General features: G+C 33.1%; 5 protein-coding genes across 5 annotated transcripts; 1 reads left to right on the top strand and 4 right to left on the bottom strand.

Moving 5' to 3' along the window:
* Window positions 1-510: 510 nt before the first annotated feature.
* Window positions 511-1,510, bottom strand: LOC126781344 (uncharacterized). The gene is made up of 4 exons (XM_050506290.1): window positions 1,441-1,510; window positions 1,031-1,363; window positions 784-952; window positions 511-679 (listed from the first exon to the last, which is right to left on the bottom strand). The coding sequence occupies exons 1-4, from the start codon at window positions 1,508-1,510 to the stop codon at window positions 511-513; spliced, it is 741 nt and encodes a 246-aa protein (XP_050362247.1).
* Window positions 1,511-1,984: 474 nt separating this feature from the next.
* On the bottom strand, window positions 1,985-3,515 carry LOC126781351 (uncharacterized). The gene is made up of 4 exons (XM_050506302.1): window positions 3,509-3,515; window positions 2,556-3,071; window positions 2,309-2,477; window positions 1,985-2,240 (listed from the first exon to the last, which is right to left on the bottom strand). The coding sequence occupies exons 1-4, from the start codon at window positions 3,513-3,515 to the stop codon at window positions 1,985-1,987; spliced, it is 948 nt and encodes a 315-aa protein (XP_050362259.1).
* Window positions 3,516-4,364: 849 nt separating this feature from the next.
* Window positions 4,365-7,881, bottom strand: LOC126770781 (uncharacterized). Its single transcript, XM_050490340.1, has 5 exons — window positions 7,809-7,881; window positions 6,349-6,501; window positions 6,145-6,234; window positions 5,597-5,956; window positions 4,365-5,518 (listed from the first exon to the last, which is right to left on the bottom strand). Exons 1-5 carry the CDS (start codon window positions 7,879-7,881, stop codon window positions 4,365-4,367), a joined length of 1,830 nt encoding a protein of 609 aa, XP_050346297.1.
* Window positions 7,882-13,022: 5,141 nt separating this feature from the next.
* Window positions 13,023-16,885, top strand: LOC126770773 (uncharacterized). Its single transcript, XM_050490326.1, has 5 exons — window positions 13,023-13,092; window positions 14,851-14,997; window positions 15,716-15,808; window positions 16,114-16,330; window positions 16,666-16,885. The coding sequence occupies exons 1-5, from the start codon at window positions 13,023-13,025 to the stop codon at window positions 16,883-16,885; spliced, it is 747 nt and encodes a 248-aa protein (XP_050346283.1).
* Window positions 16,886-20,795: 3,910 nt separating this feature from the next.
* On the bottom strand, window positions 20,796-26,774 carry LOC126781361 (pancreatic triacylglycerol lipase-like). The gene is made up of 6 exons (XM_050506315.1): window positions 26,732-26,774; window positions 26,417-26,585; window positions 22,629-22,777; window positions 21,864-22,112; window positions 21,141-21,474; window positions 20,796-20,853 (listed from the first exon to the last, which is right to left on the bottom strand). Exons 1-6 carry the CDS (start codon window positions 26,772-26,774, stop codon window positions 20,796-20,798), a joined length of 1,002 nt encoding a protein of 333 aa, XP_050362272.1.
* Between the last annotated feature and the right edge of the window lie 1,113 nt (window positions 26,775-27,887).

A 27,887-nucleotide genomic window follows, 5' to 3' on the forward strand; every position in this document is an offset into this window, starting at 1 on the left:
ATAATTATAAACAAAATAATCACTCTCATTTTCATTTTTCTTACGTCCAGTATTGTTATCTATTGTTGCCGTCTCAAGGGATACAATTCAAATGACTACACGTTGGTAAGTTACGTCAATACAGATAGATTAAGGTTGGTTTGTTTTGATTTGTATGCAAGATATGCGCTGAATGAGCGCAACTGGCTGGCGGGACTTTCTAGAGAGAAACTCCTGCGCATACGCACACTGGACACACCACCACCGAACGTCATTAAATAGCCATCTATTAACTGGATGAAACATTTTCTCTTTCATTGTGAAAATTTCTTAGAGAGAAGTCGTTAACGAGAAATTAATGATACTAACCCTTACGCTGCGATCAGAGTATTTAGTTAAATAATAATTTAAAACAATATATGTATATATTTAATAAGTTAATATATCCTTAATTTATATAAATTATTATTATAGCTTAAACACCAAAACAAACACATTTTCCAATAAATAAATACATCTGAATAAATATTGTTATTCCTCAAACATTTCAAGCAGGGATCGCACAATGTTATTTTCGTCGTAATCTTCAATATCATCTTCGCCAGCGTCAATGACTGCATCAACACCACCTTGAGGGTTAGGAACCGATATTCCACCATTTTCTTCAGGACCTATCATAACGATTCCGTTAGCACCCATCCTGCAAGAGATACGAGTAGCAATTCAAATTGTCTATCTCTGAATCCATAAGAAGATTTAAAATATTATATAACACATTAAATAATATTTAATAATGAAAAATACCTCAGACAATCGAAAGCAAAGTTAAACAACGTGAAGGATCGCCATTTTCCAGACATCGCTAAGCAAAAGTGAAAGTTTCTACCAGGAAAAAACACATTGTAAAACTTAGCGCATACTTTTAAATTCGGAATTCTTGGGGGACTTATGCATATTGGTCTTGGATTTTTGCCTAAAACAAATATAGTTTGGTAAATTTAATGAGTGATTAATTTCAATAACTTTTAAGACAGTGTTTCTATTTGCTTACCCGACAAGGAGCTCTCATAAAGAATCCTATTATTCATAGACATAGCAACATCAAAGGCAAAATCCCCTGGATGATAAGTGACTTTCATACATGCCTTTTGATTAATTAAGTCCAACAGATACCCAGTGCAACATTTGCACACTCCAAGATAGCAGGAACAACGTCTTGATGTTGTAGAATTCTGTACGCTTACATCTTGGTTTTGCCTCCCATAATGTGATATGGTAGAGAGTTGGCGTAAATTTAATCGATCGAGTAATAGTAATGGACTGTCGGGTACTTCGATATCATTTACACTATTATTTGTTCTGTTGTAAACATCTTTTGATGGCGCTAAAATAAAGGTGATAAATTAATTTGTTTAAAAAAAAAAATAAAAGTTCAAATCATATATTTTTTTGTTTACTTACTTATTCCTTGTACATTGATAAAAAACAGAAGAACAATAAGAATCGCGCAATTTTCGGTATAAGAACTCATGTTAAAGCTTACTTTAAGACGAAGCTATGCGAATGCCGGTTGTCTGAATAATAAACATGTCCCAATTCGCTGCACAGTTTTGAACCGGTTTAATGGTGATAGTGAAATTTCATTGACATGAGCTTAACACTTTCTCATAGAGTAAATACTTAAAATAATAACCCTGAAATCTTTCTGAGTTTTTTTTAAGTTAAACAGAAATGATTGCATAATCGAATAATTGTGCGTTTGCTTTATTTCACTTTCGTATACTATACTGTTTGTTTTACTTTTGCAACGGTTTATATACCTTCACATGCTAATAATTTGACCGTACAATCATTGAAATGTTTTTTTATTGAAATTTTAGGAAATATTTATGAAAAGAAAACGAATATTAAAATATAATATGTTTTATTAAAAACTAAAATAAGTTACTTAAATAATGTATATAAACAATTTTAATAAATGTAATTATTTCAAAACCAAATTTATTTATTGATTTTCTCTACCACCGAAAAAGTCCCCAACTGCATTACCTATAGCATCTAAAGGACCGTCTCCTCCACCAAAAATGCCGCCTCCTGGGGCTCCAAAAATACCATTACCGTTTCCACCAATAAGCGACCCAGCTGCATCAAGTAAAGTACCTTCATTGTTATTATTACCACTTCCAAAAAGGCTTACTGGTTTAGGACCTGATGATACAGGCTTGGGTTTTAATCCAGTTTGCAATCCAGATGATCCTAAGCTGAAAACATATTTACATTCATTATTTTATTCTTATATCTCTAACTTAAAAATGCACAATATTGTTACCCAAAACATCTGAATGAAGCTGAGTATACCGGAAACCCTCCAATATCTGCATTTATGTCTAAGCAAGCAAAAGCATTTCCATTTCGGATGCGAATATTGCTGATTTCTGCGCAAACGCGAACAAATGGTGCTCTTCTAGGATTGAAGCAAATTGGAGGTGGGTCACTTGCTATAATAGTAATAAAAATGTTAGTTTACTTATTTTTATATATTCAATAAAATTAAACGAAAATAATTAAAACAATACCTGAAACTCGTCTCCGAACAACTGTATTGTTATTAACAGTTAGTCTTACATCAAAAACGAAGTCTTTTGGTTCAAAAGATATATTCCCACAAGCTTTCATCCTAAATCGCTCCAGGATAGTTCCCGTACAACAACCACACTGACCGTTAGCACAAGTGCATGGAAACCTCGTTACTTGACCATCCACTTCCTGAGTCGGCTCTTGTGTAATTTCATCTTGTAGTACCGGTTTTTGTGTCACATTAGCTGTTGCTGGTGATACAGCCACTACTGGTAATTCTGCTACTGGCGCTTCGGTGACTAAAGTTGAATCTACTACGACGTTTAATTCAGTTGCCTCATTCTCTATGTCTTCAATCTCATTTTCATATTCTTCTTCAGCTACATGTATTGGTACAGTTATAGTAACAGGAGATTTAAGGACAGGTGTTGGGTTTAAAGCTTCTTTCCAAATCGTTTTCGGTATTTTGAAGTTTATAACGTCATATGATCGGTCTTGGTTTGAAATAAAATCACCTGTATTATTAATGGCATAATTAAAGTCAACTAATAAGATATTGCGCTCCTAATTATACAAAAATTCTCTGTATACTTACCATGTCTTGCAGAGCAAAACGAAACTAAGATACTTGACAACAACAATTTAAGGGACAAAGACATGTTATATATTGGAGATTAAAATAACAACAGTTTCGCTAGGCTTTCCAATTGTTATTGCTAGTGAAGCATGACACTTCCATCTATTTAACTGCTGTCCAGTAACAGAGTTCCGAGTTTAACTTTAGCTATACGGTCAATGAACATAGTAAACAAGTTTTAAATTTTAATGTATGGTCCGGAGAAAGTGGTCACTTAAAATGACAGTATCGATTCCTACTTTCGGTATTGGGAACGCGCAGCGACTGCAAGTTATTTGCAACTGAATTAAAATTATCGCCGTAAAATATATATACACTCCATGTATTCTGTTGTAAGACTAGTCGAATCGTTGCATCTAGAAGGGTACAGAAATATATAGGTTGTCGTATACATTTTTAGAAGTTAAATGTAAAAAAAATAGTTAAATGATAAAGTAAGCTACAAATTATCTCATAGCCAATAAATCTAACTAATCTATATAGAATCTATATATATTATAAAAACATTGTATTTAAAAGTTGACAACTGAGTGACTACCTTCTAGATTTTTACGATTGTGATAAAGATTGAGCTTCGATTTTCTTTTTCCTTAGAAGATATTTATAATTTGTTTCAATATTTTTTTATATATTTACTTTAAAGCATAGTAAATTCTTGCCGTTTATTATTTTCTCTGTGTGCTTTTTGTTAATCAACTTTAGGATTTCTAGACATTTTAAAGCTTTTTTTTAACACATCTTAATAACTCAAAAACATTCAATCTATAGATCTAAATCGTTACTTTATAATAAAATATAGAGAGCATTCATTCCATGTTGATATCGTATACACGTATTATAATAAATTAAAACTTTATTATTCAAAAGTTATTGTTTATTTAGACTAACTTTTAAAATCAGACTTTTAATTTCATTTAAGCATTTATTAATAATGAAATGATTTCAAACACTAGTAGTGTCTTATCCAAAAAATTATAAAAATATTTTCAAAGCAAAAGCAATTAGTTTTGCCTGTCTATTTATTTAAAGGTAATAAAACAAAAAATATCTTTAATTTTTTACTATTTTGAAAAAATAAATAATTTCTTACATATGATAACTATTTACAATGAAAATAAATTAAGGTGGTGAAATAAATAATAAATTAAGATTAAGATCTAATAGAGTTTTTTCATGATTGCGGCCATAATCCGCGCATCATTTTGTTTTGTCGTCTTCTGTCTTTTCTGCTCAAATCGTCTATATCAGGTAAATCAATTGAATCGCTTAAAGCATCTAGTCCAAGCATGTCGTCATAGTCATTAACACCTTTCATGTTTTGAGGTTTGTAAACTTTATTTTTATTTTGCCTTTTATGTTTACCGAATATTCCAAGTTGGTGTCCAACACTTTCACCAATGCCAGTCAAATCCAAAACATCAAAATCACCTAAACGGAACTGTCCTCCCCGATGCTTCTTTTTTGGCAAAGAAAGTCCTTCATAATGGTGGATTGGTTCAATTTTGTGTGATCTTGTTTGATCTACTACATTCTCACTATCAGCAGCGTGTTCTTCCGAATGAGAATCCAGGCTTTGAACTATTTGAATCATTTCCTCATCATTATCATCATCCACTGTAGTAGCAAAAGGAATGGTTGAATGCGGCTTGGATGTAACTGTGTCCACTTTTTCGAAATTCATGTCTTCATTATTAACTACTTGCGCACTTGGCTCCTTCATGTCCGTAGGGATTAATTGAGTAACTGGCAAAATAGATAATTGTCCAGTAATATGAGCCAAAGACATTTCTATGCCAGGATCTTCAAAGGTAGTGTCACTTTTTGTGGTCGTTGAAACAGAAGATGGTAAAGGTTTTTCAGTTATTGGTATTACCTGATGCGCCTCAACATTTTGAGAGTTATTCAGTGGCTCATTGATAGAAATTTTTGAATCCACTAAAGTTACTGGCTCTATTGTTGTGGATATTGTTGACAAAGTAGTGCTTTCAACATTTAAGGTAGTAGAAACTGTCGTTGATCGTCTGGTCGGTCGTCGAACGGGTCTACGTGTTGGTCTACGATTGACAGGACGTACCCTTACAGTAGTTGTCCGTGTGACTGTAGTTCTTGGTGTAGTAGTTCTTGTAGTAGGTATTCTCGTGGTTCTACGATTGGGACGGGGACGTCTCGTTGTTGTAGTTGAAGGCCATGGTGCTTGCTTGTTTTTATTTTTGTTAGTTTTTTTACCACCTGTCGAGCCAAATAGTCCTCCTAACAGGTCTTCACCCAATAAGCTGAAACCTGTATAGTCCGCACTATCTACGTCGTTGACAGCATCAAGCCCCCCTAAAAATAATACATAGCATTTAAAGTGCTCACAACATGAAGAAAAATAAAATATATTATATTGCAGCAAAAACTTACCATCATCGTCATCATCGTCGTCGTCTTCTTCATCATCATCGTCATCGTCATCATCTGCCTCGAGTCCAAAAGCATCATCGTCATCGTCATCATCGTCGTCGTCATCATCATCGTCGTCATCAGTAACCTTCTCATCTTGGGGCACGAGGGGCAATGGATCGGCAGGCTCAGAAATGACACCCCTCGGTCCAAACTTGAAGCAGGATACTCTAACTGCTGCTTCTACAGTACTTTTAGCTTGAAGTTCCAATCCAAGACAGGCTCTGAATTCTTCTCCAGCTCTTGCAATATTATACACTCGTCCACAAAACTTTGATATACCTCCGGGAAGAGGCATGCAAACTGGACTAGGTCTGCGACCTAGAAGAAGAAAAATAAAAAAAATATTGTATTCGCTTCGATTTTACAATCATATTAACGTTTTGATAGTTATTGTATAGACAATTTGTAAAAATGTCAATTCAACTTTCTGATAAAAATTAAATGCCGATTAAAAAATCAGCCACAATATAAATATTTGACCTATAAATGATTTCTGTTTGACTCACTTGAAAGTGTCCGATTTGTAATTACTTTGTTGCCGAAACTTAATGAAACCGACATTTTGTCGCCATTCAAATACATTAACGAAGCACATCCTGAAAAAATACAAAATTTATTATAAATTATTAAAGACATATCGAAATTAAATAAATTATTTAGTAGCGTTCAAATAGTTGTTTGTCTATAATATCAATGGTACTTAATCATACCTGGTCCGTTTAGATTTAGAACAGGAACTGCAAAATCTCTGCAACAATTACAGTACGCCTCTGAACACTTGCAGTATTTGTTGATACTATTGTCCTCTATCGATATGCCGTCATTTGCTTTCTGAATGTCTTTTTTATGGTTCTTTTGATGACCTAAAAAACAGTAAATTTAATAATAATAATTAAGACAATATTGTAAAAAATACAAATTTACTATTTACTTTTATGAATATTGAAAAAAATATGGTAATAAATGCATTAACAAAAAATAATAAAGGTAAATTTTGGATATCCAATTTTTTCTCATCAAAATCTTTAATTTATTATTCAATTCGTATTGTTTTGCTTAGATGAATATTTCTTGTTACACGTTTTTATTATTATTATATATATTCCGATATGTTTATGTTATGTTTAAATGTTAAGTTGGAGTGAGCGACGCTGAATTTGTATCATGGCATGATAAGTTAGCCTATAATTGCGATGTATAGTTTTCGCTGTTTGATTAATATAATCCGAAACATAAACGTGAAATTATATTTTGATTGTTATATAAATATTATTATAAAAAAAAATCGCTATAAAATATATGTAAAACACTTCTAAGCATAATCTGTTTTATATCTCTTTTCAAAAATGCATACCTCGTATTATTTTATTTTTTGGTAAATATATTGTAATTTACAATATAGAAAACTAACTTGAATTTCAAATTTATTATTTATAATTATTTAAATAATACAATATTAAAATAAATATAAATATTATATTTAAAATTCAATACATTAAAATAATTAATCAGATAACTTAAATTTAGAAAACCCAAACCGACCACTTTGTTAGTCACGCTAGACTTTAAAAGAGAAAAAAATTAATGAATTGAAATATTTAATACGTTTTTGTTTAATTTCATGATAATACGCGGAAGAAGTTTATATATGGAATTTAGCAAGCGAACTATACATACTCTTATATAATAAATGCTTATTTTACAAAGTTACTTGATAAGTAAAAAAATGTTTCTTGTATCGTTTTGGAATATTTTTTACTTCTGTTTTAAACCTGATTGTTACTAACAAATCAGGGTCTACATTGTCGTCTTTATCTATTATAATATACATAATTTTAATTTACTTTTAATTTTTTTTTTATTAACCATCATTAATGATTTTCTGACGCAACGATTGAAGTATATAAATAAAGAAGCAGGAATAACATAGTATATAATAAACCTTTTTTTATAAAATACTTGACCCATTTTTATTATTATTTCATTGGTGAAATCTATATGCGCAACAGTATAGTATGATACTATGCGTATATTAAATTTAATAGTATAATATGATTACATATTTAATTTATTACTTTAATTAGATTTGCGTAATAGTAATAATGGAAGTCGCTAGTGTCGCTTCATATAAAATATAAATACTGTTAATATAACTTGCATATTTTCTTACCTATATTCTTAGAGGCTGCAAATGCAAGTAAAACAAATATAAGTAGAAGCTCAAACACAAGGGAGAGCTTCATTTTGAAGACCCCAACCCCTGCCTGAAAACAAAAAGAAGACAAAATTGTATAGACATTATTTTTTTGTAGCTAATATTATTTTCATCGTAAGTAACTGTGCAATTTTGGTTCGCTCGGTTCTAATAGTTAGTTACCCATATTTCATGAAATATACGTGTCTTTATATATAGATAAACTTAAAAATCAAAACCTTATGTAAATACAAAATTTCAGCTAAATTTATATTTGTACGAAATTTGGGAAAAGGAAATCGCATATACAAATATTATTTTGCGAATTAATGTTTCAAGCTACCTCTATGCTTCATATGTTTAATAACAATTTTTATCATGTTAGTATATCATATAATGTTTTACAAAAAGTAAAACTCATATGTTTTATGCATCTCGACTTAAAACTAAATTACATATATTTTCATTTTTATATTATTATTATATATATCGAAAAAGCTCTACTTAACATAACTTGAAACCCGTTGAAGTCTTTACTATCACGCAGAATCAAATACCTTATTTTTTTTAAATATATTTTTCATGTAAACGTTATAGTTATAAACAAACTTTTCATATTATTACATAGAATGAGCCAAAATTTAATCTAAAAAATCGACTAAATAATTCTAAAACAATAATTATAATTATGATACTCACTCTGTAATTGTCGTCTATTACGTGTCACAAAATCGTCGAAACCGATCGCCACCAGTCACCTGCTTGAGCGTTCACGGCCAATTAAATTATAATTACTAGAAACACTAGCCCTAAAACGAACCACACCGGTGTTACAACTGATTCCATATAACTCAAACACAGAGAAATGTGAAACGTATGACGAGAAAGGAAAGCGACCATCTCTTTCACTCGCAAACGATTCGTAAAGGACAGGAGAAAGCAATTGACCGCTTTTGTGGAAGTGGCGTCACGTACTTATATTAGTATAAGAATACGTCTAACGAAAGAAAATGAATGAATAAGAAGAACAATAAGGAAAATCATATAGTAAAATAATAAACATTTGTTTTAAATGTATGTGCATTTGTATTAGATAATTTCTTAATTGAATAAAAAAACTACATACTAGTTCACCTTTTTTGAAAATCATTTTATTCCGTTCAAAGAAAAGGCTCCAATCGTGGTAAATTCTAGAACGTTCGTCAAAAGAGCGTTGATCTCGGATATAGTAAGGACGCCGTGAATTGGTCCAAAATGTTTACTTTTCATGTTTATTCTATTCTATTAAATTCGGCTTATTTTCACAAGAAATTATAGTTTTGCGATAGGTCTGGCAACAATTTTAATCACAATTTAACAGAAATAATTCAATCTACTCAAACCTGCTTAACAATATGAATGGATTGATGTAATTAAGAATTCACGAATTAAGACATTTGGTAAAAATACATACAAAGTTTCAATATTAACAGCCTCGTTCGACTAGCTCAAATGCCTTAAGACGAAGTTAAAATCATCATCCTGAGTCTGCTGCCTCTTTTCCGGCCGTATTTGGTAGCCGTATGAGAGTTAGAATATATGCTGTGGCTTCTCTTTGAAATTGTCTTCCGTGGCAGAAAATCGATCAGGAATAATTAATTTATCGTTTAATATCTTGGAACGCTTTCATTTTATATTATGATGATTTAACCAGCGATTTCTTACTAAAAATACTGAAAGAGAGACTTTTTTACATAAACCGTTTAATAAAATTATGCACATGTTGTGTTTAATATTAAAAGAAACATTATAAAAACTTAACTTATACTATATTTTAACCGTAACCGTAACAGCCTCTGAATGTCCCACTGCTGGGCTAAAGGCCTCCGCACCTCTTTTTGAGGAGAAGGTTTGGAGCTTATTCCACCACGCTGCTCCAATGCGGGTTGGTGGAATACACATGTGGCAGAATTTCAGTAAAATTAGACACATGCAGGTTTCCTCACGATGTTTTCCTTCACCGTCAAGCACGAGATGAATTATAATCACAAATTAAGCACATGAAAATTCAGTGGTGCTTGCCCGGGTTTGAACCCACGATCATCGGTTAAGATTCACGCGTTCTTACCACTAGGCCATCTCGGCTTTTTAACCTTATTACTATAATTCTTTCACAAGCGTTATCTGTTATAGAAAAATATTTAGTGTATTCCACAATAATAAGATATCAGCCTTCATATCCAGGCTTAGATATATAAAAATTGTGATTCACCTTTACATTTTTTATACTTAAGCTTATTATCTTTTTATCATAAATCGGTTAAGAACCAATTCATTTTAGGCGCATAACGTCCGCCTGTAGCACCCACAGACAAGAGCTCGTTATCGACGCGCGGGTCACTTTCTACAGGAGAAAGTCACCTCGGAGTTATGTTTGTTTTTTGAACTGACTCCATAACTTTTGAAGCGATAAATATTACGATATAAAGTATTATGTTTATGTTGTGTTGGAACAGTAACAAAGGCCTTCTCTTTTCTTACACCATGCTGCTGCAATAAGGGTCCAAATATCAAAATCAAAAATCTTTATTCAATGTTTAATAGTTACACTTACTTATTGATTGTCATAAATCTACCACCGGTTCGGAAATAAACACCTCAGACCTGAAAAGAACCAGCGAAAGAAACAGCGGGTTTTTTTATAATTTTTATGGATATATATATGTGGCAAAATTTAATGCGACACATAAATGGTTTTCCTTTACTGCCAAGCACGAGATCAATTATAAATTCAAATTAAACACATAATAACGAGTTTGAACCCACAATCTTAAATTGTAATTCACGTTTTTAACCACTTAACCATCTCGGGTAAAACGAAAAATACTATTTTTAATCAAATTAGAATTACTCTAGACAATAATTAGGTACTACTAGAAATAAAATAAATTTACAATTGTTATTATTTAAAAAAACTGTGGTTTTAAGCTCACAGCAAACGTTTAATACTTTATCAATTTAATTTTAATAATAATTACTACAGAAATAGTTCATTTTACAATAAAGCACAGCTTTAAAGGCACTTAATAATAAGACGGTTATGATGTTATAATATCTATAAAAAATTTCAATAGAGTGAAATATAAAAAGACGTAACTCGTTAGTCGTCATAGTATGGTAGTAATATATGTTATAAATTAGGAAATATTTGCATTTCCATTTAAATATCATATAGTCTATTGCGATCAAACGAAAAAAAAAACTTTTTTTTTTTTTAAACCTTTCTTAAACTCAGAACTAAAACATTATGTAGGTACTATGTTAAATTTATATTTGATTGCAAGAATTACACTTCGTCTTGGAGAAATTAGTAAAAGCTGGATCTATTTTCAATTTAATCTTAAAGTCTGTTCATTGACCTCGATGTGGGCTAGTGGAGCGAGCTGCACTTGGCTGTATGCGTTCCAGTAACGCCATTAGTTATATGTATGGAGCGTTCCATAGAAGGACCCATCGTTGCCTTCGATACCGTTGTACGGCATAATTTATACATATTCTATTGAATTCATTTGTGGCTTTGCTAAGTCCAACAAATAATAACGAATTATTTCCTGTTTAGGAAGTATAATGTCTCGCTGATGCATTAACTCCACGATTTGTTCTAATATTCTAGACCTCAAGCTTCTTCGCAATATCTAATTTTGCAATAAATATATTCTGAACCTAATAAAAATATTTTTATTTCATTCTTTTTATCATTACGAAATTGAAATAAAATAATTGATCTTCCCAACTATCAATTCAAATATTGTACGGAACCATTTCCGAGTTCGACTTGCGCTCAGCTGGTTATTTAAAAAGTTAAAATTCATGTAATCGTACAGAGAAAAAACATCATGTCGTTCCGTTACAATGATTGTTGAAGTATATCAATTATGGTTCTTCTTGGAATGTGATATAACGTCTATTTATATACGTAATTGTGTCTGTTTCAAATATATTTCAAGCTAAATATAAATTATCACTAAAATAGATTTTATTCTAAGTATACGCTGCCAAAATAAAACCTTATTAAAATCAATAAAACATTAATTTTAAATGTTCTTTCTAAACATGGCTAGATATATTATAAAATATTTCATTGAACGAACGAGAAAAAAATACGAAGCGTTAGACGTATTATCAGAACGTGCGGATAGACCTCAAGTGGTCTATCCGCACGTATCGATAATAATATTGTATGTTGTTGAATTTAAACATAATTTAACCCTGTCAAGTCAAGATACCTCCAGCTACCTGCTTTCTATACTAAGGAATAGCATAGTAAGAGATAATTTTATACAATTATATTGATTTTTGATAACCTAATTCATAATTGCTTGTTAATATAATAATCCAAAATAAGAATTTACTACTAAAAATTATAATCAAAGTTAATAAAATTAGAAAGTAACTGTTGCAGGAGCACTGTTTTTATGCAGTTTATATTACACTAGCTTTAACACGCGTTATGACCCGTATATAATTTGGAATACATAATTATAAATATCTGTTTATAATTACTACTAAGTTCCTAAGAGTTGTAGTGTGAAGTACCATTATAACCTTAATAAATAAAATATCTGAGGCAAAATGAATTATTCAAATCGTAATGGTACTTACTTAAATTAGCATTTTTAACCATTCAAGCTATCAATCTTTATAACAGATAATAAATATAAATTACAAGTAATATGTATCGTATTGAACGTACGATGTACATATGTATGATCGGTGAAAGCCGAAATCAATTTCTAAAACCTTATTACGATTGTATTTTAAATAGCATTTACGCTGTTACGTTCCAGGAATATTAACATTTCATGATTTCCGTAGTTTTTTAGTTGTAAAACAGTTATAATGAACATGCAACTTCGTTTATTCTCATTGCGTCAATATGTTTTTTTTAATATTCTTAAAGACAATTATAAATAAGGTTTATGATTAGATCCTTTCTAGCTTTCTCAGTGCACCTCATTGGTGCATGTCATTACTTTACTGCGTTATGCTTTATTTTCAATTTCACCTTCTATTGTGAGTGTGGAGAAACCGGCTAAGATCCGAGGAAAGGACCAGTGTAGACTCGGCGCTGGTGACGCTCGCCTCTTTCGAAACGAATCAAGATTTAAATTAAATACATTATTTTTTCTTCAACGTTCATCATATCACGACATGTCGGCTAAAGTGACGCTTTCACTATTTCTTGCGTTATTTGCATTTGCAAACAGTGCGAGTATTTTAGGTGAGTACGTTTGCCATACCTTTTTTGTTTTGATTGATTGAATAATAGTGACTATCCTCTTTGGTTTTATTTTAATCGTTTAATGAGCTCTAATGGGGAATGTAAAATATGTGATTTCAAATTATTTATTATTTAGAATTGAAATTGCTCATTTTAGTTGACTAACAATCACTTAGTAATTTTATCATACTTTTTATGAATTGTTGTTATGAATTGTGTGTTTGGTGATTTTTTATTTGAACTATAGCAAGTTTTTATTAAATTGTTTTAAAATATATTTACTTTGAATTAGCTGTAGCTAAGAATCATTCATTTCGTTTTGATATTTTCTCGTATGGTTTAGATAAATGTTTTATTCAAAAAGATCATAATATGTCGGTTATATATGAAATATAAATATTAATTTAATTACTCTATTAAACTGACTTTTTTTTTAATTATAATTTTTTTTTAATTTTAATATTGCAATTTCATATTTTAGTTTAAGTCTCCAATTGTGTGTAATTGTATATACTGTAAACATAATATGTACGAGCTAATATTAAAACGTATTGTAGTTTTTTCTTCACTTAAAGATAGATTTATTCACGTAAGCGTTTTAAGCAAATCGTTTATACAATTTTTATGCATGCATTAGTCGATATAGTTATTTTTAACACTATATTTTATATCATACTATATCTAAGAAACCGGGTGGATTTGTACTTTATATATGATATAGTAGTTGCATTTAGAATTTCATATTCAGTATTTTACATTTTCAATACTTATTAAAGAATTGTTTGTTATGTATTAGTACCGTAATCTTATAGTATTACCTAACTATTCGCACTTACGTTTATGTAATACTTACAAAGGGTTAACGACTGATATTCTTGTTCAAGTGACCGAATACAAAGACCGCTGACGTATAAGTGAAAGTAAGCCTCTATGTGAAAGTACAGAAAGGCCTAAGGCTTTAATACTGGCATCATTAATGAAACTAGATTTCAGTTAAAACGTTTTCTAATTTAAAGTAATAGTCTGTGAATATCCCGTTGCTGGGCTAAGGATCGTTTTTCGACGAGAGGGTTTGGAGCTTATTGGAATATTTAATATATTATTTTTTGTTCAGAGTAGACTTCGATTTTCATAAAACAAAAACAATTTTATTATTATTTTCTTTTATCAACACCATCATCAGAATAAGTTTGTTCACTAATGGATATAGGCCTCTCCTAGGGCACTTCATTGAGCTCAATCATCACCTTTCGTTTTCTAGCTTTTTGAGATTATATTTTGACATTCATACAATTATTGTCGGATGAAATTCTGACGTATGAATATTCCCAAATGCGTTGGGGCGTGGTTGAATAAGCTCCTAGCCCTCACTTCAAGAGATGCATTTGTCCAAATGTGGCACAATTACCGTAACAACCTCTAAATGTCCCACTGCTGGGCTAAAGGCTTCCTCTCCCTTTTTGAGGAGAAGGCTTGGAGCTTATTCCACCACGCTGCTCCAGTGCGGGTTGGTATAATACACATGTGGCAGAATTTCAGTAAAATTATACACATGCAGGTTTCCTCACGATGTTTTCCTTCACCGTAAAGCACGAGATGAATTATAATTATAAAATAAGCACTTGAAAACTCAGTGGTGCTTGCCAGGGTTTGAACCCACTATGATCGGTTAAAATTTACACGTTCTTACCACTGGCTTTTTTGTGGCACAATTATTGGCTGTTATTTTTATATTAATAATATAATTATTAACTTTAGATTACCTGGATTGGGACGATGGGAAGAAGCTGATAGAGGTACCGGAGTTAAGGAATGACCAGCCAAATAGAAATTGCATGTGTAAAGGACCAGCCTGCGTTTGTTGCGTTGATTTCAACATAACATTTGTTGACCTTGGAGGACCAGGTGAGTTTAGTAATTGAATATTGAATATCCTTTATTACCCTTGTTTATTTTTAGATAGTGTGAAGTAAACACAAGTTAAGAAGGATTACTATTATACCTGTCTGATATCAAATCTCCTAAGCGTTTTCTGGTTGATAAACCCTTAGTCGGCAATGAAAACACTAAATGGTTGAGATGTGGTAGATCTATTTAACTATCGGTATAAATAAATAAACAAAAATCGGTATAGTTCAATATCCACATATTAACTATAATATTGAATGTTTTACTAGAAAATTTTACAAAATTTCATGTTCTTTATCACGTTTATAGCTCAAAGATTGCCACGTCATTTAAAGAGATTATCAACGACTCAAGAACCTTTATCTAAAATTAGCTTATAAAACTTAAATTTTATTTATTTTTCTTTTGATAAACAATAATATTTAATAAAATAGAATGTGTATAGCCCCGCAGATCCGAAAGTGTCATTTCTAATCTGGTCAGGTCTGGTCTGGTCTGGTGGTTAAAAATATCGAAATCGGATTGATTTCGGACCCATATTTTTAGCATGGTAGAGTTATCACTAAATTATTAGGTAATCTAAATTCCACAAGTATAACAGTAGTTTTGTCTTTTTTTTAAATTCTTAATTAATTCCTATATTTTCTGATTTTACACGAGAATAACAGCTAGGGTGATGATTACCTTCGTATAAATTAATTTTTTCGCATTTTAGGTTGCGTTCACATGAAATACTTATCACCTGAAGATGGGTTCTCAGTTAACGTTTCGTATGGAAAAAATCTTTTACACTCTTCTAAGATACAAGGTAATGAGAAAAATATGGTAAAGTATACTGATATGTTGGGCATTTTACAATGTATAACATAAGCTAGTCATATTAACATACTCCCTTTCCTATATCTATAATTATTATAATATATTTTCTAAGTACTTGCCTTATATTAGATATCGCTACATAATTCGCGTATCTTTTATCTAATATCAATGTGCTGAAAAGTCCCTTTCTTTGTTTTATCTACCGTTTATTGAGAACGGATATAGATTTTTTTACGTTCTATATACTTTATATATAGACAGTAGCAACTAAACGGAATATTAATAATATTTTAGGTAAAAATCCAGCACCAATATGTCTAGAAGTCTTTGGCAAATTTGCGCAAGTATGTGCAAAATTCAGTGACCTAGCGCCTACTTCTGATGGCCTACGCGGATGTCTCGAGCTGGAGCCAAAGTTACTTGGAGAGAGTCAGTTGGAATTCCCAATAGGCTGTTTCAAATCTAATGCAGGTAGCATGGAAATGGAAGATCCACCAGCGGAACCTGAAGAGTAAGTCTATTTTAATCAAATAGAGGAATTAAATTAAAATTTAAGAAAACTCTTTGCCATTAAATTGGATCTAAACTGATTTAAAAAATATCAATTTTAAAAAAAATCTAGCGTGATACATATTTCCCTTTTAGATTACTGTAAAACTAAAGATACTAAACTATATGAACATTTTCTATTAATATTTTATTTCGATTTATTTATTTTATCTTAGACATGTAAAATAATATATCTTTAGATATCCTAACAACAAATATTATACAATTATAATCATGTATGACGCACTTTGCCTCATATCGATGCATCTTAATATTACTTTTTATAAATGCTTACAGAACAACAGAAGAAACTACGACGGAAAATAGCAACACTTTTGACGCAGAATCATTTTTAATCAATATCTATCAAACAGCGGAACAGAGTGTTGCATTTCTTAACAGCCTTCTAGATTTTCCTCTGAGAAGAAATGAAACAACAACAATCAAACCAAGTACAGAACCGGAGACTTCTCAGAGAAGAGCTCCCAAATATTTAAAACATCCAAATCAATTGTGATAATTTTATGATAAAATATATATTTAAGTACAAAGAAGGCATTTCATAGATTAACTTCAGCTTGCCAACTTGTTAACGCTCTTTTACAAAAAGTCAGCGATATACTTTCTCCTATTTATTGCTTTAATAATAAAATTAGTTAGTTGACTTATGTTTGATAATTATAACTATAATAAAGTAATATGTAAAAATAAAATTTTGTTTAATCTTTTATTTAGAACTTTATTATTTCAAGAAAAAATGTAATGTAACAAAATGTTTACTTGGTTTATGTATGTATGATATAAAACACAAACAATAAGTATTTCAATAAGAACTCTAAATATTAAATTATCCTTGGGAGAATGGTGGAGTAGCGTTCGTCTCGAGCAAATATACGCCAGTTTCTCTGTAATAAAAATGCCAATAAATACTTCCAAATAGCCTTACAACTCTAATCACATAAATGTCTATATCTTACTAGGGTTTTCGGTTACGTCAATGTTAAATTTCATTACTAGTAGTAGTACTAAACATACTTACAGAGATACTTTCGAATTAAAAATATCAGTAATTTGTATAGATTAAAAAAACTAAATGTTAAACTTACCCAGTTTTAGGAGTAAGTCCACCCATTTTTAAAGTTTTTGGTCCAAAGCATAATTTTAAAACAGCAGCGTAATAATTCATACATTCCCTTCCAGTGAATCCTCCAGATTTAATAGATTCTGCTAAGTAATGGAAACCTCTAGCGTGATCACAAGCATTCGAATTGCAACCAGGCATTGAAATGCCTCCGTTAGGGTAAAAATCAACAAGACCAAGGTCACCTAAATAACCATATACACCATAGTTGGTATGAATAACTTCAGTATACAATCCATCGCTAGGTCGGAAACGGAAAATATTATTAACCCATCCAATGAGTGCTGGGTCCAGACCTGAAAATAAAAGTAACAACCTGAAAATATTTCACTGATGGACAAAGGGCTTCTCTTCGTTAAAAAAGCTCTACTCGGAAGCTCCAACTCAGCTGCTCCTCAGTAGATTGGTGAAAATATAAGTGTCAGATTATTCACCGGGCTCACACTTGTTTATCATGAAGTTTTTTCATAATCTAGCACAAGATAAATTATAATCAAAGTGAGCACATCTCCAGTTGATATGAGCCCGCGATCTACTTAAACGTGTTTAGTTAACCAGATTAAGAAAAAAAATTCTTTAAATTATCTTTATAAATTAACGACAAAATCTATTGCTTTTTCCAATAATATGAACAATAATATATTTTAAGTAATAATATTTACAAAAAATAAACCAAAATATGTTAGTCACATATTGCACCTTGTCCAAAGTAATCATTATTATTTATATATCCCATTGCCTTAATATAAGAAATATTCTTACCAGTAATATAGGGCACTCGACCACCTAAATATCTTCCCACAATACCAGCTTGATGTCCACCGACTCCGTGACCGATAATATGATACTGATCAAGTGTTGAACCACTTGCTTCGTTCAACCAGTTAATAAACTGACCCACCGCTGCGCCGGATCGAATACAATTTTGATTTACTTCTCTATAATTTAAAGAACTAGCTCCAGTACTCCAGTCCACTACTATTACATTTAGATCTTCAGCAGCCAAGAGTACTATAAACATATGTAAAATATTAATATATTAGAATTGAATAGGAAAGTATCCTGATGCAAATTATATATAAACTAATTTTGTACTTCATAGGAAGTATGGAAACTTGGGCCCTTCGTAACAAACTCTCTGAAAACCAGGTAACTTTAATGCGCAAACTATACAACTGATAAATATCTCTGCGTCAAAGAAACTAAGCACCAATAAAAGTGAATTAAAAATACCTAATTGCTTACTCGTAATTGCGAAAATTTAATACTTCTTTTGCCCAAGAATATTTTTGCTTCGGTTTAAATTTCAATATGTATTTATTTAAATTTACTTAGATGAAAATCTGCCTTTTTAGTATTAGCAACAGTTAATTTTCTAACTTTAATCAGTTTTCCATCTAAACGTTCAATAATCTTACATATTTACAATGAGAATTTTCTTACCAGGTACGAGAACATTATTAAAATCTGATGTAGCTGAATTCAACCATCCGTGAATGAGGACAATAGTCCTACTAGTGTTCTTGTAATTAGTCTGAGATAGTAAGCCAGGGTTAGTAACTATTGGCTGGCTCTTAGTTGGATTATTTCTGAAATAAAAATTACGTGCTAAAGTGAAATACGTGAAATAAAAAATCATTCGTAAAGTGGTTATAAGAAAAGCAAATTACATTAAAAAATATTGCGTTTTCAAAGTCGGGCAAGAACCCCTGTGCTTTCATGTGCTTGATTTATGTTTAAGATAAATCTTGTACTAGGCGATGAAAAAATTTATTATAAGGACCCAAATAACCCGCATTGGAGGGAATAAGCTCCAAAATCTCTTCAAAAGGTGAAAGTTGTAAATGGGCATTTACAACTTTTATTTTATTTTTATATTTGAGGAGGATTATTAATGAGGAGATACAGCCGTGTGCGCCAGACTCCACAATAACTTACCAAAGGTTAATTTGTTAATATATTATTTCTAAGTTTTAAGGATTTTTAAAAGTACCTGGTAAACAAATGATAAACATTTGATACAGATGGGTTGAACTTGGATCCTTTCAAATAATCATTCAGCGTCGTCCACATATCGAATATTTGAAAATCTCCATTCGAATCAGCCGCATATTGAAAACGTGGCTGAGCAAGGCCTGTTAGTATCTGGTTTGGCTGTAATGCTTAAACAAAGAACTTCCATCGATTAATAATTTACTTAATTTATAATTAGTTAATATGTATTATGCTACAAAAGAGGCAGTATGTATAATGAACCCACGAAAAGAAAACTTAAGGAGTGGTGTCATCAGTCAAACTAACTTTATATGATATACCGGGAAGACTTTAAATGGCATAATCGTGAAAGCGATCGTAAAGATAATGCTTACAAAATAAATGTTAAATAACATTCTCTGTATTAAACTGTTAAACAATGTGATTTAATTGAAAAATATAAGATTATAGAAGAATTATAGATTATAGAATAGATGAAACAAATAATTGCTTATTATAATTAGGGTGCCTTTCTACACAGAACTGCAGCTTGTAGAACTGCATTATGCACCCGTGCAACTTACTAGAGAACAGCTACGCAACTTGTAAGTGAAAAAGGGTAGATGCTAAACGCTTACACTTTGTTTCAAAGCATTTTGCAAATTTGCAGTTTTAGTGTTTCACTGAGTTTTCAGAGATATGGTAAAGTTTAAGGTCAATCTTTTTTAGCATAATAATGATTCGACAAAATGTACACTATGCATTTTGTTGTTACATTTATTGAATATAACTTACCAGAACATATGGATGCACACAAAAGTAGCGCAAATGATAGCATCTTGGAGCAGTTTACATGAACAGCGTTTGGACACTAAGACTTATCTATAAAAAATATCGTTAAAACAATCGCTTACACTAATCTTATTTACAATCGTGATTAAATATTTTGTATTTTATAAAATTAATTAAATTTCTGCGATTATTGTTATCAAACAAATCAATAATTCCCTACTAACGTAACAATTTACTTGTAGATAAAAACAGTATTTAAGATAAACTTGTTTTTACACAAGTTTTTACCAAAAAACTGATTTACAATTTACGTCTGTATAACATTACACTACAACCCATGAGTCGGATCAACAACGTTTAACGTGGGCAAAACCGTACAAAGCTGCTAGTTTTTTTTTCATGTTTATGCATTAATTCATATTTTTGTATTTATATGAACTGGTATAAAATAAAACACAAAAAAATAATATTAGTATGTCATTTTTTAATTTTTTTCTTTTTTATACTAAATTAATTTCATTCAACCACGTGAAAATGGCGGAGCGGCGTTCGTTTCGAGCAAATACACACCAGTTTGGCTGAAAACAAAAATCAATCAATAATAAATATTGTGCCTTATTTTAAGCCTTTAAAAAGTAAAATAGAAATATCTGCCTATGACTTCAAACCAAAACCATCATCTTTTTTGTTTTAAACTTGATAGTCTAAAACCGGTACTATCGGTAGTAGCAGCGGTCTGTTATCTAATAATTAAAATATTTTATATCTATAATTCAAAGAAATTATGTTTGACAAAATGGCAGATTTTAAAAGCTTTTCGTTGCAAGAATTACACGCATTATTATAAATTAACGTAGATGCGTACCCATTCTTAGGCGTCAATCCCCCCATTCGCAATCTCCCGGGTAGTAAATTGCACGTGTGTAAAATAGCAGCGAAGTATGACGAGCACTCTCTACCGGTGAAACCTCCAGAAGCTATTGATTCCGCAAAGTAGAAGTAACTTCTTGCATGATCACACGCATGGCTAGCACAACCAGGCATCGATTCCCCTCCATTGGGATAGAAGTCTACTTGGCCTAAATCTGCAAGGTATCCGTTGACACCGCAGTTCGTGTGGATTACTTCTGTGTATTCACCGTCATCAGGGTGGAACCGATAGTTATGATTAATCCATCCAACTAATGATGGGTCCAATGCTAAAAAATGTTGTATTTTATTCAGTTACTTAGATTATATATATATAATATTTATAAAGACTAATAAAACTTAATAAGCGAATAATATACAGTTTTTTAGAATATTTTTAAAATTCTATATAATATTTTCAGTTATACAAAAGAGTGAAATGTGTGATGAGGTACTTAAATTTGTTCCTTCAATACTAGACTTTTATAAAATTGCATTTATTTAACTTAATTTGATGAAATTAACAAATTCACTAGAATATCTCATTTTCGTTTAATTACTTGGTTTTCTACGTATTATGCAGAAGGTCCTCTCTTCAAAATACGTAAATTTAAAATAACGAGCGCGATTTTATCTACATATCACTGGGAAGTAAGTACAAGGAAAACAAATCACATACCAGTTATATAACCAACATCTCCTTCCACATTTCTTCCCACTAAACCAGCCTGATGACCACCAATTCCATGGCCTATAATATGGAACTGTGACGGCGTGGAACCAGTGGATCTGTTGAGCCAGTTAATAAAATTTGCAACAGCCCGACCGGAGGCGATGGCATTTTCGATTTGAACAGCCAGATTAATGGTATTAGAACCGGCGCTCCAGTCTACCACAATCACATTTAGGTCTTCAGCTGATAGAAGGGCTACGAATAAAGAAAACAAACAATACAATCTCATCTAGATAGTTATTGGATGTATTCATTATGTGATGCAAGCTATCTTCAATTATTCAATCTGTTCATTGAAGTTTTTCAATATTTTATATCGCTGTTTTCCGAAGGTGTATAAGAGTGAGCCAGTGTAATTACAGTCACAAGAGATACAACATCTCACATCCCGTGATTGTACTGAGAATGCATTGACAGTGTAAAATTAGCTTATACCGCTTACAATGCTAATATGAGCGAAGTTATACTAATAAATGAGGAGACATTTTCTTTGTAATGCCTAACTGATTAAACCATTAAACTAATATACATAAACACTTAACTTGTATAGGTACATAAGCATTTCGGAACAGTTTTTAGAATGCAATATCATTACATATGTAGATGCGCTTTTCACCCCCTTTTATTTAAAACTATTGACATGCATGACAAGCGTGAATTTCATATTAGTATTACTTAAAATCTAGAACCATAACTACTCTTAATACAAACCAGGAACAAGGACTGTATTAAAATCAGCAACGGCATTATCTCGCCATCCGTGAATGAGAAGGGCAGTTCTTCTGTTGCTATTGAAGTTTGATGACTGGAGAAGGTCAGAATTATTAAAAAGCAGCGGCTGACTTAATGAGGGGTTTTGTCTGAAATCAAATATTTAATACTTTAGTAATCATGCGGTATCATATTTAGACCATAATTTGCTTTTAATTGTGTAACATACATAGACTATATGAAGATTTTAATTATTAAAATAACATTCCTAACAATGTGTGACATTATATCAATGATTTTTATCTTTATTTAGCGTGTAAATACATAGCGTATTTTGTTTATTTATGTACATCAATCAACAGCCAATCGTTGTCCACTGCTGAACATAGGCCTCTCCCAAGGTGCGCCAAAGCTCCCTGTCCTCCGCCTTCCGCATCCAGTTGGTGCCCGCCACCTTCTTAAGGTCGTCGGTCCACCTGGCTGGAGGGCGCCCTACGCTGCGCTTGCCGATTCGCGGTCTCCACTCTAGGACTCGTCTGCTCCAACGGCCATCGGTCCTACGACATACGTGACCAGCCCACTGCCACTTCAGCCTGCTAATTTTGCAAGCTATGTCGGTGACTCCGGTTCTTTTCCGGATAATCTCATTTCTGATCTTATCCTTCAAAGATACTCCGAGCATAGCTCGCTCCATAGCACGCTGAGCGACTTTGAATTTGTGGACTAGTCCCGCAGTTAGTGTCCACGTTTCGGCACCGTATGTCATGGCAGGTAAGACGCATTGGTTGAAGACTTTCGTCTTCAAACATTGCGGTATAGACGACTTGAGGACTTGACGAAGGTTGCCAAATGCTGCCCATCCCAAGCGAATTTATCGATCGGCTTCCTTCTCGAAGTTGTTCCTACCGACTTGTATTATCTGTCCTAGGTAGGTATATTCACTAACAACTTCGAGAGGTTTCCCCTCGACGTATATCGGTCCCGGCACGACATGCCTATTGAACATGACCTTGGTCTTGACCAAGTTCATACCGAGACCGACACACGGGGAAGACTCGCCTAGGCTACGCAGCATTTCGGTGAGTTGTTCCAGCGACTCTGCTATGATGACGATATCGTCGGCAAATCGAAGGTGTGAGATGTACTCGCCGTTTACATTGACTCCATACCTAGTCCAATCCAGCGTTTTGAAAACGTCTTCCAACGCGTTGGTGAACAGTTTCGGGGATATTACATCCCCCTGTCTCACCCCTTTGCGCAGTTGGATCGCCTTCGTCTTACAGTCCTGGATGTGGACAGTCATTGTAGCGGCGTTGTACAGACATCTCAGTACCTCGATACATCTCCAATCGATATGACATCTCTGCAATGAGTCGAGCACTGCCCAGGTTTCGATGGAGTCGAAGGCTTTCTCGTAGTCCACAAATGCCATACACAGTGGCTGATTGTACTCTTCGGTCTTCTGCACAATCTGCCGAACAGTATGGATGTGGTCCACGGTGCTGTAGCCTGATCGAAAGCCGGCTTGCTCTGGGGGCTGGAACTCGTCAAGTCGTCTGGCGAGACGGTTCGTGACGACTCTTGAGAACAGCTTATACACGTGACTCAGGAGGGAGATTGGTCTGTAGTTTTTCAAGAGGGTTTTATCACCTTTCTTGAAAAACAGTACCACCTCACTCCCGCTCCACGTTTCCGGGGTCTTGCCATGTTGGATGACGGAATTAAAGAGGCTTGCTAGCTCTTTCAGGACCGGAGTCCCGCCTGCCTTAAGCAACTCTGTTGTGATTCCGTCATCTCCCGGAGCTTTGTTGTTTTTAAGCTGTTCTAGAGCCGCCCTAATCTCTCCTTGGTCAACGACCGGGTTAGCTCCTCGGAGTAATGGCGCATAAGAGGGGCGCGCTGGTCATCAATACTGATTCCCACGGGTTTATCCGATCTTGAAGAGAACAACTGCCCATAAAACCTCTCTACTTCTCCGATAATCTCAGGCCTAGAGGTAACGACCCCACCATTTTCAGTTTTAAGTTTTGTCAGACGCGGCCTCCCAAACTTGCGAGCGAACACTTTCGATCCCCGATTTTGCTCAATCGCAGCCTTGATGGCACGGGAATTGGAGCGTCGGAGATCGCGTCGCGTCAGCGTTTTTATTGTTCGGTTTAAGGCCTTATCTGACAAAAACGATGGTAGTTCTCGTCGTTTTCTCATGAGCTCGAGTGTCTCAGCAGAGAGTTTCGGTGCGTTGTCTCTTCTCTGTGGCGGAAAACACTTGCGGGATGTGTTTTGCAGTATTTTGACCAGCGTGTCGGTTCTCTCATCAATGCTGCTTATGGTTTCCAACGCGGTGAATTGATTTTGAAGTTCCATTTGGAACTTTTCGGAGCCTTGAGCAGCTTGGAGCATGGTAGGTCGGAGAGTAGACCTCATCATTCTCGATCTTTCGGCTTTTAAGTTGATATTTAGAGTGCCTCAAACCAAGCGGTGATCACTTCCGGTATTAAACTTGTTGATCACTGAAACATCTCTAAATATGTGCCTTTTATTCGAAATGATAAAGTCTATCTCGTTCCTTGTCACGTTATCGGGGCTTCGCCAGGTCCACCTCCTCTGAGGCTTTTTTTGAAAGTTTACCAGCATTTGCCCCCTGTGATTTCTGCAGCCCAAGCCGTAAGGTCCGACTTTCGATTCACCGCTATCTTGTACTCCCACTTTAGCATTAAAGTCTCCCATAACAACATTGTAGTGGGCCCTCGAGGTGTCGTTGAGGGCCTTTGCGATGTCCTCGTAAATCGCTTCGACCACATCATCAGAGTATGTCGAAGTTGGCGCATATACCTGTACAACCTTCAGGGAGTACCTGTCGGAAAGTTTTAGGACAAGGTACGCTACCCGGTTCGACACACTACTGATTTCCACAATGCTGCTAATGAGATCCTTTTTGACTAGAAAACCGACACCACCCTGGGAGAGGTTATCACCTTCGCGGAAGTAGAGTAAGTTACCGGACTCTAGAGTTATCGTGTCCTCCCCCTGTCTTCGGACTTCAGATAACCCCAGTATATGCCAGTTTATATGACTTAACTCTACCTCTAATTCGGCGAGGTGATGGTCCAGCCTCATCGAGCGTCCATTATACGTTGCCATTTTCAGTCGTTTTATACGGTAGCCTGCCGTGAACCGGTGATTCTTAGCACCCCCTGCCCTGCCGATACCGCGACCGCTACCTTGGTCGGGCCTAGCGGGCTTGCCGGTAACTGGGGGCCTTTTTTTGGGCGCATCTGCCATTAAGGGAGGGGTTTGCCCATACTCGCCGCGCTGGGCAGGCGTGTTGGCGAGCGCAGTAGGGGGTAAGATGTTTATGGGAGGGGGGACGCTGCTGCCCATCTCCCCTTTTCCCCGTCCCTCAATCGCCTCTTACGACACCCACGGGATGAGATTGGGGGAGTACTATTCTAAGCCGGTACTCCACGGTTAACATAACATGTACATATACATATGTTTAACATGTACATATGTTTTCTTATTTTTTATATTTTTTTTTGTAACGTAAGTTAGGTAAATATTTCGTACTACCTTACATATCCATTCCTTATTACAACATACATTTTTTTATTGTGTATTTCTATATTCACTATCGAATTTTTATTATTAAGGTATCTGTTAAAAAGGTCGCCAGGAAGAGATCGCTAGGCCTGTGTGATTAGCACTCTTTCAATCTTTAGTCTTATATCAATCACATACTATGATATTTTGTGTTTGTGTACATTAAAGCTTATAAATAAATAAATTACCTTGTGAATAAATGATATACATTTGATATAGCCGGATTATATCTAACAGTAAGCAATAAATCGCTCAGCTTCATCCACAAGTCCACTAAATGATATTTTCCACTGGCATCCCTTTCATGTTGGAAACGTAAAGGGTCTAGTTTCCTAATAATAGGATCAGCTGAGAGTACTGTAATTTTTCACAATAGCACAGGTTAAAAACTTCTTCTTTTGAAAAAAAAAATATCTGTCAATTAAAGAAATATTTGGTTTTTAAAATACAAAAATTCTAATATTTTTGTTTTATCTTTAATAATAATTTATGAAAATACTTACCAGCCGATAGCCCGATTATTAAAACAAATGCTGTGCGCTTCATTGTTTTAAAATGAATGGAATTTCTGTGAGTTTTTTTAATGTTAACATCAAATGACCATCGATCATTGATAATTTAGATAAAATATTATATTTAACACAAATATAATCAACGAAATATGTTAAACAAATATGACGTGGAATTTTAATTGTCGTGAGAGACAAAACCTTAATTTTGAGATGAATCGCGAAAACTGCCTTCTAGTATTTTATTGAAGCTTGTTTACTACTTGCATTTTAACACCGTTCCCTATGAAATATTAAAATGATAAAAATAAAGTTTATTACGATGTATTGGTATATATATTACCATTTCATTTAAAATAAACCTGTTTTATATCTTTTTCCTATTACAGTCCTTAGATACTTTTCACATCTAAGGAAACAAATAGTAAAAATAGTGGTTATAGCTGACGAATGAAAAATGACATTTTAGTAACCATACGAACTTTAGCTTTAATGCTTGAGCAATCGTCATGGCTATAGTATTTGCTGTATAAAGATAATATAATATTCAGATTAGACTTAGTCAATGAAACTTCAGCATTGATTCAACGTCATCTGTTAATAGTTACGCCTCGAATAAATAAAATCTGTTACTGTGAAGTACATGTGGTGCCTAGTGGATTGTTGTTAGCAATTTTTTAATATCACGCTTTAGCTCTAACTTTACTATCGAAATGCAGTCAGGAGAAAAATGTATATTTAACGAAGATAGAAGTAAGGGACATCCTTTATTGCCCTTGAATTTAACTAAAAATCTTTTATGTCCAGTCAATAAAGCGCTTTAAAAAATGGAGCTGTTTGTTTTTTTATTACATATCTTTTAAGGTGTGCAATAACTTTCTGTAAACATATTATACATTGTTATTAAACCCCGGCAAGTAAATAAAAAAATATATATTTTTAAACTTAATCAAGAGAAAGTTCAAAATAATGTAGAACATACAAATAATACAACACTGATGATATGATGACTGAAATAATAATACTTATCATACTTTATGCTAACATTATATAGAGTTGAATTTTCTGCTTTTTTTCGGTTTCACAGAAAAAACTTTATATGAAGTTTTCATATTACTTTAGTTTATAGTTTTAGGTCAAACATAAGCTC

This window comes from Nymphalis io, chromosome 1 (genome assembly GCF_905147045.1).
Source record: "Nymphalis io chromosome 1, ilAglIoxx1.1, whole genome shotgun sequence".
In the NCBI taxonomy this organism is placed as follows: Eukaryota; Metazoa; Arthropoda; class Insecta; order Lepidoptera; family Nymphalidae; genus Nymphalis; species Nymphalis io.